The sequence below is a fragment of the Delphinapterus leucas genome, chromosome X, assembly GCF_059928025.1.
Source record: "Delphinapterus leucas isolate spDelLeu-1000000601 "Yukka" chromosome X, BTC_Dleu_Yukka2, whole genome shotgun sequence".
Classification (NCBI taxonomy): domain Eukaryota; kingdom Metazoa; phylum Chordata; class Mammalia; order Artiodactyla; family Monodontidae; genus Delphinapterus; species Delphinapterus leucas.
This window is the reverse complement of record NC_143150.1, coordinates 120,257,227-120,274,407: the sequence shown is the minus strand read 5'-3', so window position 1 is coordinate 120,274,407 and position 17,181 is coordinate 120,257,227. Positions and strand designations below refer to the sequence as shown.

Here is a 17,181-nt window from a genome sequence, read left to right as displayed (position 1 = left end):
AGCCACATAGACACTTCTAAATTTTCTAACAGTCACACTAAGAAAGGGATAAAGAAACAGGTGAAATTAAGTTTAGTTATATACTTTAACTCACTATATCCAAAATATTATCACTGTAACATGTAATCAATACAAAGATTATTAGTGAGGTAGTTTACAGGATTTTCTCCTAAGTCTTCAAAGCCCAGTGGGGTATCCTACAGTTTCAGCACATCTCACTGACTGACCAAGGGGAGTAGCCTGGCAAGGTTCTGGAATAGCGTGGCAAGAGCAGAGCTTGGGAAGAATGAGGAGAAATAAAATTAGATGGGCGAGATGGGTTCCTACTAGGAAAACCTCGGTGCTTGGATGCAGAAGCTTGGACTTCACATAGTCTTTAACATGGGAACAACATGATGAAGGTGGTAATTTAGGAAAACTGATGGATGGCAAAACACAGTAGAGGGGAGTAAGAGAGGAGGAAAAGTGAGCAAGAGGACCTTTCCTTGAGGAAAAGTCTGTGGTACAGGGGCCTGAATGAGGCTGGTGGTCATGGGCTGGACAAAGAAGAGATAAACCTCAAAGATCCTTAAGGAGAAAACAATGCAGCGCTCAGTAGAGTAAAAGGAGATAAAGATAAAACGGGAATGACCCCTTCCCAGTAATGCTCTTTATCTTATACATTCAATCCACAAGCAGGGACTGAAAGCCAGCTCAGTTCTTCATGGGGCTTGCAGAGCCGTGAGGGTGCAGATAACTAAGCATATATGCATATACTTATCATCATACCCATGTAATAAACGATTTGAAGGAAAAGATCAGAATGCTATGATTAATAAAAAACAAGAGGGGATCGCATAAGAGGATAGGGAGGTGCGGAGGTGACACTTTTGCTGAAGAGGTGACAATTAAGCCAAGAAGAGGAGCCAGCCCTGAGCTGAATGAGGGGAGATTGATTTCTGAGAAGGAGCAGGAACTGAGGGGCTGAGACAGGAATGATCCCGAAAGACGGACACCCCTGAGGCTGGAGCTGAAGGTGGTACAAGCATAAAGTAAATCGAAGACAGGACCAGTCATGTAAACAGGAACTAAAGCTGAGCACATCCTCACTGTGGAATCTAAAGGGATTGTGTTGCTCTCAGTGTTACATTAGTGACACCTTCCTAACGACAGTGCGACGTCGTGCCCTTAAACCATGGCTGACAGAATCACTCTCTGTGTTTCTTTCATTCTCCCCACACGAGAAGAAGCTGGAAACACAGGCTCCGTTAGTCAGAACACGTAATCACCTTCCGACTTTGAGGGGAAGTCTGAGTAACCACCAAGAAATCATTTTAATCTATATTTTGTTAAAATGCAGGAAGAGGAAGGGAGGAGAGAACAAAAATGTGAATTTATCTTTAGCAAAACAAGCCCTGGGCAAAAGCTGGCTTCACGAAGGGGACAGTGACCAAGGGCTCCCTGGTGGGGGGATGCTCTGGGTTCCTAAAGGAGGAGGTGGGTGAGGGAAAGAAAACCTGGAAGCTGAACTTGTGAACAGAGGGGCATGCAAATTGACGGGAGCGTTGTGACCATACAAGAGCAGCTGAAGGAACAGGCCCAGTTTCCTTGGGCTGGTGTTTGTGTGGGTGAGAGAGTAGACTCTAGGCCATTTCCTGAATGAAGTGGGGGACGATTTGGGTGAAAGAGGGCATCGTCTTAGGGATCTGCTCCTTATTCCCTTCTCCCCTAGTCTCCTTACGAGACCCGCACGAGCTGGTTTTGAAGGGTGTGAATGCTCAAACCCTCAGCCTCAGTCTGAGCATCTCAGAGCGGACAATGTTGTCAGGTTTCTTTGTGCCGGCGGGCAGCTTTAAGACTGAATCATGGCTGTTCTCGGGGTTTCTGGAAGTTTTAAAATATCAAATTAAAAATTAATCAGTATGGCTGATTCATTTTGTTGTGCAGTGGAGGCTAACACAACATTGTAAAGCAACCGTACGCCAATAAAAATTAATAAAAAACAATTTTAAAAAATTAATCAAATACAGCTTTTTATCCTAACAATAGCATTTGGATAATCAATACTCAAAGGGCATATACCCAGTAGGGCGCTACAGGGCACGAAAAAAAGGGAGGGAGGTATGGCTCCTCCCTGCAAGGAACTTGCATTCTAATCTGATAACAATATGACTATTGTACCAATTCATATGCATTTTTCATTTTAGGTTTCTGAAACAGAAAGTCCTCCTTCTCTAAAGCAAGTTCTTGTTGTTCAGAAGTTATTTTACACTAAGGGAGAAAACCCAAAACGTTGGGTTCAGACCTCTCTAGAGATGAGATTACCGCATTATATGAAAAAATTGAGCGGGGGGGGGGAAGGGAATGCCCTGAGTTTGCCTATTGCTTTCTGCTCTAGACCAAGATTTCTCAACCTTGGCATTAATGATATTTGGGGCCACGTAATTCTTTCCTGTGAAAGCCCAGCCTATATACGTAGGATGTTTAGCTGCATCCCCAGCCTCTACCCACTAGATGTCAGTAGCACCCTCCTCCAGTTTTGACCACCGAGAGTGTCTCCAGACATCGTCCAATGTCCCCCGGGGTCAGAATCGCTCCCTCCTTTGAGAACCACTGGTCCAGAAACTGCCTTGGAGCGCTCTGTGTCTATGCTGCTCGGGCACCTGTACCAAAAAATCGAAGGTTAAGATCCTGCTTTGGGCAGCTATCTCAGGAAGAGAACCGTCTCCTCTGTAAGAGGAAACCAGAGGCAAGCTTGTTTTTTACGACAAGTGGAGTGCCAGTGACCCTGCCATGCACAGGGCCGTTTGACTGGGCAGCAGCTGCCTTGTCACTTTCGCCAATCCTCAGACTCATTCTTAGTGGTGGGGTGAGGTGCAGAGGGTCGTTGGTAATGATTTATCTTGATTCGTATTTTGTCCAGCTTTCCTGTTGGTCTCGGTTCTGCCCATCCGTGCTGATTCTAAAGGGCAGAGAGCTGGACCACCCGAATTATACATGTGGGTTCCATCCATCATGTGTGGATAGCTCTTTCTTTGTTATAAGAAGTTTCCTGAGATTTATCAGGGACTTGCCACAAAGACCTGGAGCTTGACTCTGGTAGAAAAATCACCGTCAGTGATGTCATCAGCACCCGTGTGGGACAGAGTGTGCGTGTACACCTTAATATATACAGTGTCATAGCTACCCATGCGGCAGGACTCCAGGGGCCTTAGCAATGCTAACATTCTACCCAGGCTTTGCAGGATGGCTGCCTAATCCTCACAGCTGGCTCACATAAGAGCTGAACCCAGCATACACGCTTACATGGGACCATATCATCCCCCCAGTGGGATTCCAGCTAGTGTCATCTCGAGGACAGCCCCCGATGTGCTTTCTCCTAGTGCACCCTCTCTGGGAGAGCGTGGACCTGGTCCCGGGGGGTGAGCGCCAGTCGCCCATCAACGTCCGGTGGAGGGACAGTGTCTACGATCCTGGCTTAGAACCGCTCACCGTCTCTTACGACCCGACCACCTGCCTCCGCGTCTGGAATAACGGGTACGCTTTCCTCGTGGAACTTGAAGACTGCAGATAACTCAGGTGAGAGCCAGACCTGTCTGTGGTCTCATCTGGAGTTAAAGGGACAGTTTCGTGTCAGCACAGGCCACATCGCAAGGCCTCCATGGGAGCGGGGACCTCTTTTGTTAGCAGTGGCACGGGACTCACTGGACTCTTTTTTTCATTGTGTGATACACATCACATGAAATGTACTCTCTTAGCCTTTTTTTAAGTATATGGTTCAGTAGTATTAACTACATTCACACTGCTGTGCAACTGTCAGCACCATCCATCCTCAGAACTCTGTACCCAGTAAATAATAACTCCTTATTTTCCCCGCCCTCCAGCCCCTGGCAATGAAATTTTCCTTTTGTTTCTATGAATTTGACTTTTGGGTGCCTCACTTAAGTGGAATTATACAGTATTTGTCTTTTTATGACTGGATGATTTCACTGAGCATAATGTTTCCAGGTTCATCCGTATTGTAACATGTGTCAGAATTTCCTTCTTTTTGAAGGCAGAATAATATTCCATTGTATGTACAGTTAATCCGTAGACAACACAGAGGTCAGGGGCACCAACCCTCCACAAAGTTGAGAATCTGAGTATACCTCATAGCCAGCCCTCCATATCTGCATTCCTCCATATTCTCGGATTCATCCAGCTGGGGATCATGTAGTACTGGAATATTTACTTTAGAAAAAAATCCACGTATTAGTGGACCCACGCAGTTCAAACCCGTGTTGTTCAAGGGTCAGCTGTATATACCACATTTTGTTTATCCCTTCATCTGTTCGTGGACACTCGAGTTGCAGCCGCCGTTTGGCTATTGTGAATAATGCTGCTGTGAACATGGGTGTACAAATATCTTTTCAAGATGCTGTTTTCAATTCTTTTGGGTATATACCCAGAAGTGGGATTGCTGGATCCTCCTTGGACTTTTTTGAGTGTATGAAAAATGTCTCTTTTCATTTTTATGCACATTTCCATCTACTAGTATAAATAGTATTTCCTGTTAATACATATATCTCTGTGTATAGATTCTATAACTGATGTGGAAGATAGGGCGTGAAGTTAAAACTTTGCTAGAAATTTATTTTCTGTGTGTGTTGAATATGTGGTAATGTTCCTCTGCTTGCTGACTTTACAAATAACTTTTATATTAAATAGTAATACTATTTAGTCAGATTTTAAATGATAAAATTGCAATACAGTTGAGCCTTGAACAACACAGGTTTGAACTATTTAGGTCTATTTATACATGGGTTTTTAAAAAATAACTACGTACTACAGTACTACACCATCCGCTGTTGCTTGAATCTACAGATGCGGAACCGAGGATAAGGAGAGCCAACTGTAAAGTTAAATATGCTGATTTTCAACTGCGAGGTGGTTGGCACCCCTAGCCCCTGCGTTGTTCAAGGGTCAACTGTACAGGGCAAAAGGCTAGTCGGGCAAGAAAAAGGCCTTTTATATTTGTGGTTACCCAATAACATGTATGTATTTTGTCATTCATTGATTTATTTATTCATTCAACATTTACTAAGTGCCAACCATGTGTCAGACATTGCACTGAGTGCTAGGAATAACGACTCGATTCTTGACCTCCCAGAGTTCAAAGTCTAGTGACAGAAGCACACATTAAATTAAAATGATAAAGCAAGTGTGATTTGAAGAAGGGTTTCTAAAAGTGCTATGGGACCACAGAGGAGGGTGTGATGTAGACTGCTCAGAGGAGTCTACGATGATTTCACTAAGGAGGGGACATTTGTGTTGGGTATTGAAAGATGAAAAGGAGTTTGCCAAGAGCATTAGAAGGGCATTCCAGACTGAAGGGAAAACCATGTGCAGAAGCAGATGTTCAGAAAGTGGTCAAAACCCAAAGTGGCCAGAATGAGAATGTGTGTTGTGGGAAGAAGCGGGAAGATTGGTGATCATTGAAGATTAAGAGGGTAGGTGGAGGGCTTCCCTGGTGGCGCAGTGGTTAAGAATCCACCTGCCATTGCAGGGGACACGGGTTCGAGCCCTGGTCTGGGAAGATCCCACGTGCCATGAAGCAACTAAGCCCGTGCGCCACAACTATGGAGCCTGTGCTCTAGAGCCGGTGAGCCACAACTACTGAGCCCGTGTGCCACAACTACTGAAGCCACGCGCCTAGAGCCTGAGCTCCTCAACAAGAGAAGCCACCGCAGTGAGAAGCCCGCGCGCCACAATGAAGAGTGGCCCCCACTCACCTCAACTTGAGAAAGCCCGCGCGCAGCAACGAAGACCCAACACAGCCAAAAATAAATAAATAAATAGAATAAAATTTTAAAATATATATAGTTTTTAAAAAAGAGGGTAGGTGGAAGGCAGGCTTATGAGACACTGGTTATTTTTAAACAGAGTGGCATAGCATGATATCCTCTAAATAATTGGTCAATTGCTTTATTTTTTGAGATTGACCCAGGCAACCGTGCAGGACAGCTTAATCCACATGGGAGACGGTGGGAGCCTAAATGAAGGCTGTGGCAGTCGAAAGAGAGAGAGCAAGTTTTAACAAGCATTTTTAAAATAAAAGCAACAGGACTTGGAGACAAGAAGGCTTCAAAGTGAGGAGAAGGCAAAGTTAACCATGACCTTGAGGTGTCTCACTTGGGAGGCTCTGGGGATGGCAATGCCAGAAAGTTCATGAATGATGGACAAGGATAATTTGTAGGGAAGTATAGGGAGCATATAAGGAAATAAAATTTCTTCTTACAACTCTTCCCCTAATTTAATTTTAAATGTTACGTTAAAAATAGAAAGAAACACATTTTAAGTGGTTACCCCTCAAAAAAGAAATGTGTCTTCAACTCCTGTCCAATTCCCATAAGGAGAATCTATTTCTCTCAAGATAAGCATCTTCTCTCCTTTTGATGCAAATGGATTTTGGATTTTAGTATTTCCTGCAAATCAAGATGGGAATGAACAAATGTTGATCCCTCACTGAAATATTACTCACTTTACTATATAATTAAAAAAATTTTTCTCCCCAAATAAATCCCTTTATTCCAAAGTAATATTAATCCACATGGAATTAATTGCTGCTCCTGCATAAGTTTCTTCCTGTTCTTTATTTCTATCTCATTTTGCATCAGATTGTCATGTTTTTCCCAGTGGCTTTATTTTAGGTAGGGAAACATGTTTAAATAGTGTATGCTGAATAAGGCTGCTGAGTTATTTTGGAGCAATCCTATATGGTCAGGCAGTACTTCTTTTAGTGGTGTTTCAACTGTACTTGGTGCATCAGAATGCAATCCAATTTGAAAGCTTTGAGGATGCAGCAACTGGAGGAAGACGCTTTGGCTATGGTAGGAATATTTTTTAAACTGTTTTTAAAAACCTTACCAAGTTTAAATGATGTGTTGTATTCTAGAATGAAAAGATAGAACATTAGAATATTGTTATTTACTTTAAGAATATGGGGATCAATACACTGGTAAGATAAACAATGCTTAAAATACAAGACTGTTAAGAATATATTTCAAATGGTATGAAACTGGGCTGTCCAATATGGTAGCCACAAGTCATGTGTGGCTGTTGAGCACCTGAAATGTGGCTACTGTACGTGAGGAAACGAATTTCAAATTTTGCTTCAGTTGATTGTCATTTAAATTTAGGAACTGACAATTCAGTTATTGGAAAACTTAAAAATGTTTGGGACAGCTTGGGTATGTTATCTACATTTTCAAGTGTAAAGTATACAAATCAAGTATTTCTGATGAAAAGTTAGCATCCAAATTGATATGTGCTGTATGTATTAAATACACAACATATTTTCAAGACTTAGTAACTTTTCACATTGATTATATGTTGAAATGACAATATTTTGAATATATTTGGTAAAATAAAATGTTTTCAAAATTAAGTTCACCTGTGTGTTTTTTGTTTTTTAACTTCTTCAATGGAGCTCCTAGAAGCTTTAAAATTACCTCTGTGGTTTGCATTACATTTCTATTTTTAGGCACTGGTATAAAAGGATAAAAGCAAATAATACTAAATAAATATCAGTTAAAATGTGAGATTTGATAAGAATGTATTTTAAATGGAGTAAAAAGATAAAGGCAAACAACTAAGGGAAATTCAGGAAAGGAACTAAACATTTAAGAGTGTGATATGACTATACATTTGCTGAGTACTTCATTTATCTCCCATAGAAGTCTCTGTGGTGGACCCTCATCTCTGTTTTTTAGATGGAGAAAGTAAAGGTCAGTAAGGTTAAGTGCTTTCCTGCCAGGTCACTCAGCTAGCACCTGGAGAACTGGACTGGAGATCTGTGGACCATACTCTGCACAGCACCTCTGAGCTCCTGCAGGTTCCATAGGTACAGGCCTCCTGCAGGCTCCCTGCCTTAGTCCACTCTGGATGCTGAGTGTTTTAAGGATACCCAGGTTTTAGTCTAGTCAAGTATGGTAAGACACACAGACATGGAAATGGCTATCATGAAGGAAGAATTTTATTATACTCACAAATACCTAAAAAGAGGAGACATGGCACGCCATGCACGGCCACATGGGGAAGCACCAGGGGTGGTCAGGAGGCAGAGAGGGCAGGGGAAGACATGGACAGAACCTTTGTTGTGGTTTCCATGGGAAGGAATGGGTGAGACAACATAAGCAGGCTTAGGATTGGCCACTTTGGATAATTTCAGCAGGCTCTGGGCATAGAGGCTTCCCCCAGTTGTCTGGTATGTAGCCCTGGGGTGACTAGGGCAGAGGAATAGTAGCTCAGAGTATTAAGAATCCCAAAAAGGAAGTCGTTGGGGTCTGAGCTCTGGATTGGTTGGTTTGTACATGAAAGGCATGCTCCCTGTTGTTTGTTCTCTCTAGCAATTGACTAACCCTGGGAGAGGTGATCCCTCTAGCATCAGCAAGGCCTCAGATATCAAAGCATCAACTATAGAAACTGGAAAACATAGTTATTGCACTGAAGCTCCTCAGGACTCAGGGGCCTGAACTGAAAGCTGGGCCTTACTACGCGCTGGCTTGCCCTGACAGCTTCAGCCTCCAGAGCCTCTGTGCGCCAAGCACCAGTGAGACCCAGAGGGGGAAGCTGATGGAGTAAGGGACACCTTTTCCTGCAGACTGTGGGTTCCAGCCTATCAGCAAACAGCCTGCTCATTTGTTTTGTATCTACTTTCACTCAGTGATGTTTATAACATTCTAAATTGTCAATTTAAGTGCAGTTCCAGTACTGTGGACTGTTTTTAGGTAATCACCAGGTATCTGACTTTCTCTTATTTTTTTATAATATGTTTTATTTATTTATTTTCTAATTCATTTTTGGCTGAGTTGGGTCTTCGTCACTGCGCGCAGGCTTTCTCTAGTTGCGGCGAGCGGGGGCTACTCTTCCTTGCAGTGCATGGGCTTCTCATTGCGGTGGCTTTGCTTGTTGCGGAGCACGGGCTCTAGGCGCGCAGGCTTCAGTAGTTGTGGCACGTGGGCCCTAGAGTGCGTGGACTTCAATAGTTGTGGGGCATGGGCTCAGTAGTTGCGTGTGGGCTCTAGGGCGCGTGGGCTTCAATAGTTGTGGCGCGTGGGCTCAGAAGTTGTGGCTCGCGGGCTCTAGCGTGCAGGCTCAGTAGTTGTGGCGCACGGGCTTAGTTGCTTCATGGCATGTGGGATCTTCCCAGACCAGGGATCGAACCCGTGTCCCCTGCATTGGCAGGCGAATTCCTAACCACTGCACCACCAGGGAAGTCCAGGTGTCTGATTTTAATTCACATTCTATTACAATTCTAGAGTGAGATGTCAATTGTTTTTAATATTTTCTCATCTATTGTTCTTTAGCTAGGCAAATATCATAAAGAGCAACAGAAACTGGTGGATACTACGGCATCAATTATGCATAAGGTAATTTTTCCCCCTAAATCACTTGAAATATATTTTATGTTTTAATCTTAGAGTGGAGACACTAACACGGCACTTTGAAAGGGAAAATGTTAATTCACCTCAGTGTAATTCAGGCTCTCTTTGAAAGCTGCCTCTTAAGACAACTTGCCATTTATGATGCTTGTGTTGAGAGAGCCCCTGGCCCTGGGACACTTTGCAGAGGACAGACGTGATCCTGTTGGTGGGCACAGACGGCGGCTCTGGTTTGGCTGCCATGCCAATGAGCACTCAGAAACTCAGGAACATGAGTCCCCTCCTCTGCTCCCGACCGCTGCTCCTTCTCAGTCCTGTGCAAACACTCAGGGAAGCCTTCTGGGCTCTAGCTACCCTCCCATAGGCAGGGGGCACAGAAAAGTCTGACAGAAACTTGGCTTGTCCAGCTTTACAGAACAATTACCCACATCCTTCGGGGTGGATACCTCTGTCCAGCCGTCAAGGTTAATTGTTCAATATTCAGAATCCCAGAGGGGCTGCTCTCTGCAAGTCTGTCTTCCCTCCCCTCCCTACCTCTGTCTCCACCCTGCCCTCCCTCTCCAACTCCCTCCTTTTCCTCCTCCCTCCCCCACCCCCACTCCACCCCCATCTCCTTTCCTCTCTCTCCCTCCCTGTTCCCCTCTGTCCCTCTCTCTGTCCAGGATCCTGTCTCCTCCTAATTTGCACTGCATTTTAGAAAGGTGAATTCTATTAGTCTTTCTTGAAAAGGAAAAGCCTCCTTGTTTACGCACCAGCTACCACCTAATGCCTCCCAAAGAGTTCAGAGGAGAGCATCTGCTATAAGCTCACTAGAACGGAGGGAGAAAATGGTTTTTGCTGTGTTCCCACTGAGGACTATCAGAAATACATGGTTAACTGCAGGAACAAAGCATGGGTATGATTCTGTCCTAAGGTGCCCAGAGGTACCTGGAGCTCATCTGGACCACTGCTGGTCCTCAGACTCCCCTAGAATCATCACCACATCATCTGATTCCTGAGTGGTTTTCAGCATAAAATGGTAACTCGATGACCCCTTCTCTTGGCCAGGACATGCTTGTGGAATTTGGGTCATTCGACCCTTCCTGTCTGATGCCTACCTGCCCAGATTACTGGACCTACTCAGGGTCCCTGACTATCCCGCCACTCTCTTGAGTCTGTACTTGGATCATTAAGAAGCAGCCCATAGAGGTTGATCATGATCAGGTACGTTCTTTCCACATTTCTATGTAAGGAAATTCTAGTCTGTCCCTTTAAAACAAGGCTGGGCTCAAACTTTGGCATCAGTTTTTAACATCTTGTAATGCTCATACATTTTTATTAAAATGTGCTAACATCTTGTGTTAATTTGGATATGAATTAGGAAATGCTTCAAATTAACTAGAGAGAAGAGGTAAAACTTAGGAAACATAAGCTTTTTACTTCCATATTTGACAATGACATATGTTTTATGCATTGTATATTTTATATATAAATACGAATCTCTATATAAACAAGACCCTTTTAAAAGGAAGAATGAAGGCTGAAAATGGATGTGCTCAAACCCTTTAAAATCTTTAAGGGAATTTTGCTATGGAACCTCAGGATAAAAGCAGAACCCAACAATGTCTGTCCAGAAATTTTAAGTCAGTTGTTTTGACCCTGAAGTCTATTTTTTCCTTAGCAACTAAGTGGTGATTACTATGTTAATACACATATTCTATTTAATTCATAACATAACTGAACTGCAATAATATTTGCTTATGCTTGCTTTATGGGATTTTAATTAATCACAAAGCATTTTCACAAGAACAAAAGGTTCCAGAACCTTTTTTATGAAGCCAGGATAACTGACACCAACACCCACCAAAGATCAGACCAAAAAAAAAAAAAAAAAATGTACAGACTGGTATGTCTGAAGGATATGTTTTCTAAAAAGCTAAAACAGGGACTTCCCTGGCAGTCCAGTGGTTAAGACTCCACGCTCCCAATGCAGGGGCCACGGATTCGATCCCTGGTTGGGGAACTAAGATCCCGAATGCTGCATGGCATGGCCAAAAAAAAAAGCTAAAATAATATTTTATAAACAGAAGCCAGCAGTGCCTTAAAAGAAATATATACTTTGTGAGAACCTATTGTATAGCATAGGGAACTCTACTTAGTGCTCTGTGGTGACCTAAATGGGAAGGAAATCCAAAAAAGAGGGGATATATGTACACATATGGCTGATTCACATTGCTGTATAGCAGAAACTGACACAGCAGTGTAAGGCAACTATACTCCAATTTAAAAAAAAAAAAAAAAAGGGACTTCCCTGGTGGTCCAGTGGTAAGACTCCGCACTCCTAATGCAGGGGGCCCGGGTTCAATCCCTGGTCAGGGAACTAGATTCTGCGTGCATGCATCAACTAAGAGTTCAGATGCTACAACTAAGAGTCCACATTCCGCAACTGAAAAAAAAGATCCCGCGTGCCACAACTAAGACCCAGCACAGCCAAAAATAAATAATAAATTTTTTAAAAAAAGAAATATATATATTGTCCAAGTAGTAGTTATTCCAGTAACGCAAGGATGGTTCAATATTACGAATGATATTAATTCATCGTACCAGTGAATCTAAATATATTTAAAAAATAATCATTTCCATAGATTCTTAAAAAGCACTAGCAAAATTCAACATTCAGTTTTTTAAAAAATTTTCAATAAAATAGGAATGTATGGAGACTTCCCTAACTTGATAAAAGAGATTGATCTCAGTTCTAAAGTATATAGTATGCTTAATACGGAAAAGAGTATTACTATGTTAAATTTTAACTGAAGTTATATTTTGGAAGTAGTCAATATAATTAGACCAGAAAAGAAAAAATAAATTAGAAAAACAATAAAAAGAACTACTGCAAAGATAACTGAGTAATTAGTGGAGTACAATATTAATTTCTAGAAATCAGTACACTGGACATGTATAAATCACAATCAGTTAAAAGATATAATGGAGGGCTTCCCTGGTGGCTCAGTGGTTAAGAATCTGCCTGCCAATGCAGGGGACACAGGTTCAAGCCCTGGTCCAGGAAGATCCCACATGCCGCGAAGCAACTAAGCCCAAGCGCCACAACTACTGAGCCTGCGAGCCACAGCTACTGAAGCCCGCGCGCCTAGAGCCCGTGCTCCACAACAAGAGAAGCCGCTGCAATGAGAAGCCTGCGCACCGCAACAAAGAGTAGCCCCCGCTCGCCGCAGCTAGAGAAAGCCCACGCACAGCAACAAAGACCCAATGCAGCCAAAAATAATAAGTAAATAAATAAATTTTAAAAAAAGATATAATGGAAGAAAGAATGCTATTTATAATGGAAAAAAAATACAAAATACCTTGGAATCAGCTTAACAAGAAAACTTAAAACATTTCTGAAGGACACAAAAGACTTGAGTTGATAAAATTCATTCCATGTTATTGAATAGGAAGACATCATAGACACCTTTGATGTCAATTCTCCTTGTTATTGGCCGTGAATTGTTTATTCTTCATAAATTTGATGTAATCCCAATAAATATAGCAATAGGATTTTTAAATATAAATTTATTTAAAAAATTTTTTTTTATTTTTGGCTGCATTGGGTCTTTGTTGCTGCATGCAGGCTTTCTCTAGTTGTGGCGAGTGGGGGCTACTCTTCGTTGTGGTATGTGGGCTTCTTGCGGCGGCTTCTCTTGTTGCAGAGCATGGGCTCTAGGCACGTTGGCTTCAATAGTTGTGGCACACGGGCTCAGTAGTTGTGGCTTGTGGGCTCTAGAGCACAGGCTCAGTAGTTGTGGCACACGGGCTTAGTTGCTCCGTGGCATGTGGGATCTTCCCAGACCAGGGCTTGAACCTGTGTCCCCTGTATTGGCAGGTGGATTCTAAACCACTGCACCACCAGGGAAGCCCATACCAACAGGATTTTAAAATACGCATGCTACTTCTAACCTCATGTGGAAAAAGAAAAGTATAAATAAAGAGCCAGGGAAAATTGTGAAAGAGAAAATGAAAGATGATTAAATCAACCAAGTTATAAAGCCTCAATAGTTAAATAGTGCTGTACTGGTACACAAATAAAGAGATCAATCACAGGATGAAAACTGTAGATTCAGAAATATGTCCAAGTACATATGAGAATTTAGTTTATGATAAAGGTTGCATCTCAGCCCAGTGAAAGGGAAAGATGAGATTATTCAGTAAGAGTGATGGGGACAATCGAGCAGACATTTGGGGGTGAAAAGTTGGATTGACCATTCAAACCTTACACAAGAATATATTCCAGACATATTAAATGTTAAAAATACTGCCATAAAAGTACTAGGATAGGCATAGGAAAATCTTTTCATACGTCCAAATGGAGGAAGCTTTTCTAACCATATATCAAAACCAGAAGTCACAGAGATAGCAACTGGTAAGGTAGACTACATAATTTTAAAAAAAAATTCTGTGTCGGGCTTCCCTGGTGGTGCAGTGGTTGAGAGTCCGCCTGCCGATGCAGGGGACACGGGTTCGTGCCCCGGTCCGGGAGGATCCCACATGCCGCGGAGCGGCTGGGCCGGTGAGCCATGGCCGCTGAGCCTGCGCGTCCGGAGCCTGTGCTCCGCAACGGGAGAGGCCACAACAGTGAGAGGCCCGCGTACCGCAAAAAAAAAAAAAAAAATTCTGTGTCATGAAAACCACCATAAACAAATGACAGAGTACAGAGTTTGCTCATAAGCCTGGGCTTGGTGGCCTATACATTTATTCCGCTACTATCCTTCATATTTAAAAATTGACATAACACTGAAAAATAAATAAATTAAATAAATAAATCAGAGGGTCAGTGGCCCATGTGAGGACTTTTCAAATGAAATTTCAACATAGAAAATTCAGTAAGAAAAAAATGTTAGCTGTCATCAATAATCCTAGTTGCCTACAATCTTACCACTAAGTGTTAATCATTGTTTGGATAAATCCTTCTGGTCTTTTACTTATACAGATACACATAAATCCTTCTGTTCCTTCATCTATATAAATATATACAATTTTTGAACAAAATGAAATCATTCTGTACATGCCATTTTGTTGCTCTTTTCACTCGATGATGTGTGGAACATTTTATAGATAATAAACATTACCTTCAATATCATTTTTAATGGCTACATAATAGCCCATTTTATAGCTCTAATGAAATATATTATTGATACTTGGGCTATTTCTAATCTTTTGCAATTAGCCAAATAAAAATAAACCTGAACTACTCAGACATGTTCCTAATTAATGAGGGTATATGTGTGATTTGCAAGTACGGTCACTGTGTTTGGTGCTTGTCCCTGGTCTACTTGGCCTGAAGTCTTTAATCCAAACAAATCTTCCCATGCTTGCCTGCTGTGCCCTAGGCTGTCCTCTCTGTAGCTACAGTGTGCCTGATTGAGTGAGGAAAAATGCTACAAAGAGCTTTCCCAGCTGGCTTGAAGTCAAGTGTTCTATAACATGGTTGCTCAGAAAGCCAAGGGGCTACTGATTGATGCTACTGCCACACTGGAAAACAAGCCTTTGATTTGGGATCACTCCTTTTATACTGAGCTGCACTGTTCAGTACCTTAGCCACAAGACACGTGTGGGCATTTAAATTTAAGTATAAATACATTTAAATTGAAACTAAATTAAAAATTTAGTTCTTGGTCACAATGGCCACATTTCAAGTGCTCAGCAGCCAGCCATTTGTGGCTTGTGGCTGCTGTAATTAGGACCTTTCCTTCACCGCGGAGAGTTCTATTGGGCAGTGCTGGCAGGAGGCACCCCACTGCCTGTTAAGACCTCCACCTGCATTGCCTTGTCCGCAATGCCCAGGTGCGGTAAGCAATCAAGACTACGTTATGTTAAGGATTCAGTTAAATTTTGAAAAAACAAAACATTTTTGGCACTGTTACTATATGCATCAAGCCTTTTATTTATTATCCTGTAGCCTGGCTATTTTGCCCATTTAAAGATGAGGTTTCTGAGAACCAAAGATGAAGTAACTTGGACTTGGCACATGGCTAATACGTGGGAGACAGGGCCTTTGACCGCCAGTCTTTGGATCCCAAGTGCCCCACTGGCTTCACCACGTCCTGCTACTCTCCTCACACAACATTTTATTCCCTGTCCAGCAGTGAAGGTATTCCTGCCCAGAAGTAAATTCTCCTTCTGTATCCAATTTTAGACGAATGTTTCAGGGTAGTAAAAATGAAAGTAATTTATTCATGAAGTAAAGCTGTTTTTCTATTGAAATTATTTATGCTTCCTGTTTCTGTTTCTAGCTTGAGCAATTTCGGACCCTGCTCTTCACTTCTGAGCGGGAGAAAGAGAAAAGAATGGTGGACAACTTCCGCCCCCTTCAGCCCCTAATGAACTGCACTGTCCGCTCATCCTTCCCTCACGACTATGTGCTGAACATACAAGCAAAACCCAAGTCGTCTACCAGCCAAGTGACCCCCTTAGACGCCATTATCTAGGTGGTATCTTGCTTAAATATATACTAGTTCTTTAAAAATTGCTAACTAGACTCTTCTAAATGCCTGCATTTAATAATTATGGATGTGCCTTTCTTGGTATGGCAGCGCTCCTTAGTCTTTGAGGGAAGCTCTTTGGTAAACAAATTCTTACTTTTATTGATAATGATGTTTATCATTGAAGTACCAGCAAGAGACACAAATTTCTCTTATAGCAACCTGCTGGTAATTGTAATGTCTTTTTATGTGTGACATTTTTGAGCTGTCTTTTTATTGATATGTTTATCAATTGGTGGTTCTACAGAGTTATAAGTAGGGATGATAATCAAAATATTTAACAACTGGTAAGGCACAGACACTGACCATCCAGAATGCAGGCTTCTCAGAAACAGCCACAGGACCCAGATTGGTACTTCTTGGCTGAACATTGGCTATGGTTTTAGGTATATTTTATTTTAAAACATGAATGAGTATTCTTTTATAAGGCCTTCTCAATGGGTATATTTGCCTCGATTTTCACTTGTCATTACTAGTACAGGACATGATTACTTATTATCAATTTATAAAATAGAAAAAATATTTTGTGAGCTTCCTTGGCAGCGGAGTGGTTAAGAATCTACCTGCCAAGTCAGGGGACACGGGTTCGAGCCCTGGTCTGGGAAGATCCCACATGCTGAGGAGCAACAAAGCCCGTGCGCCACAACTACTGAGCCTGCGCTCTAGAGCCCGTGAGCCACAGCTACCGAGCCCGCGTGCCACAACTACTGAAGCCCGCCCGCCTAGAACCTGTGCTCCGCAACAAGAGAAGACACCGCAATAAGAAGCCCGCGCACCGCAATGAAGAGTGGCCCCCGCTCGCCACAACTAGAGAAAACCCGTGTGCAGCAACAAAGACCCAACGCAGCCAAACTAAATAAAAATAAATTTATTTAAAAAAAAAGAAAAAATATTTTGTAATCCTAAAAACACAAGGGTTTACTTATATCCGGAAATCCTTTTGCATTTCTGAAAGTCAGATGTTTACTTAAAGGCTTGATCATATAGAAAGCATATGCAGAATATTTTAAAGAAAAAGCTTTAAGTGCCTAGAACTTAAAATTCTTTCATGATCCATTTACAGAAATACTTTTCAAAAGGCTAGTAATATAATAGTCTATGGTTTATAATATTATTTTGAATTGTTTGTACATTGTTTCATAGAATACAATAATATTTTCCACAATGACAGAACTATCTTGACTTCCCTTTAAAACTATCTGAACTTTATTTCATTAGTTGAGGTTCTATGCAAGGCAGGTGATCAACATAAATCTCCTAATTTA

The 17,181-nt window shown here is 42.0% G+C and overlaps 1 protein-coding gene and 1 non-coding gene across 2 annotated transcripts; both read left to right on the top strand.

Moving 5' to 3' along the window:
- The first annotated feature begins 3,346 nt into the window (after window positions 1-3,346).
- On the top strand, window positions 3,347-15,862 carry CA5B (carbonic anhydrase 5B). The gene is made up of 3 exons (XM_089904948.1): window positions 3,347-3,516; window positions 6,788-6,848; window positions 15,668-15,862. The coding sequence occupies exons 1-3, from the start codon at window positions 3,347-3,349 to the stop codon at window positions 15,860-15,862; spliced, it is 426 nt and encodes a 141-aa protein (XP_089761074.1).
- TRNAR-CCU (transfer RNA arginine (anticodon CCU)) lies at window positions 11,689-11,760 on the top strand. The gene has a single exon. It is a non-coding gene; the product is annotated as a tRNA-Arg (tRNA).
- Window positions 15,863-17,181: the final 1,319 nt, after the last annotated feature.

Bases quoted from the DNA above. Each gene is read 5' to 3' on its own strand.
- CA5B (XM_089904948.1), top strand. From the start codon at position 3,347: ATGTGCTTTCTCCTAGTGCACCCTCTCTGGGAGAGCGTGGACCTGGTC. The intron at 3,517-6,787 runs GTACGCTTTCCT...TTGGTGCATCAG, and splicing joins CTCCGCGTCTGGAATAACGG to AATGCAATCCAATTTGAAAG. The intron at 6,849-15,667 runs GTAGGAATATTT...TTCTGTTTCTAG, and splicing joins AGGAAGACGCTTTGGCTATG to CTTGAGCAATTTCGGACCCT.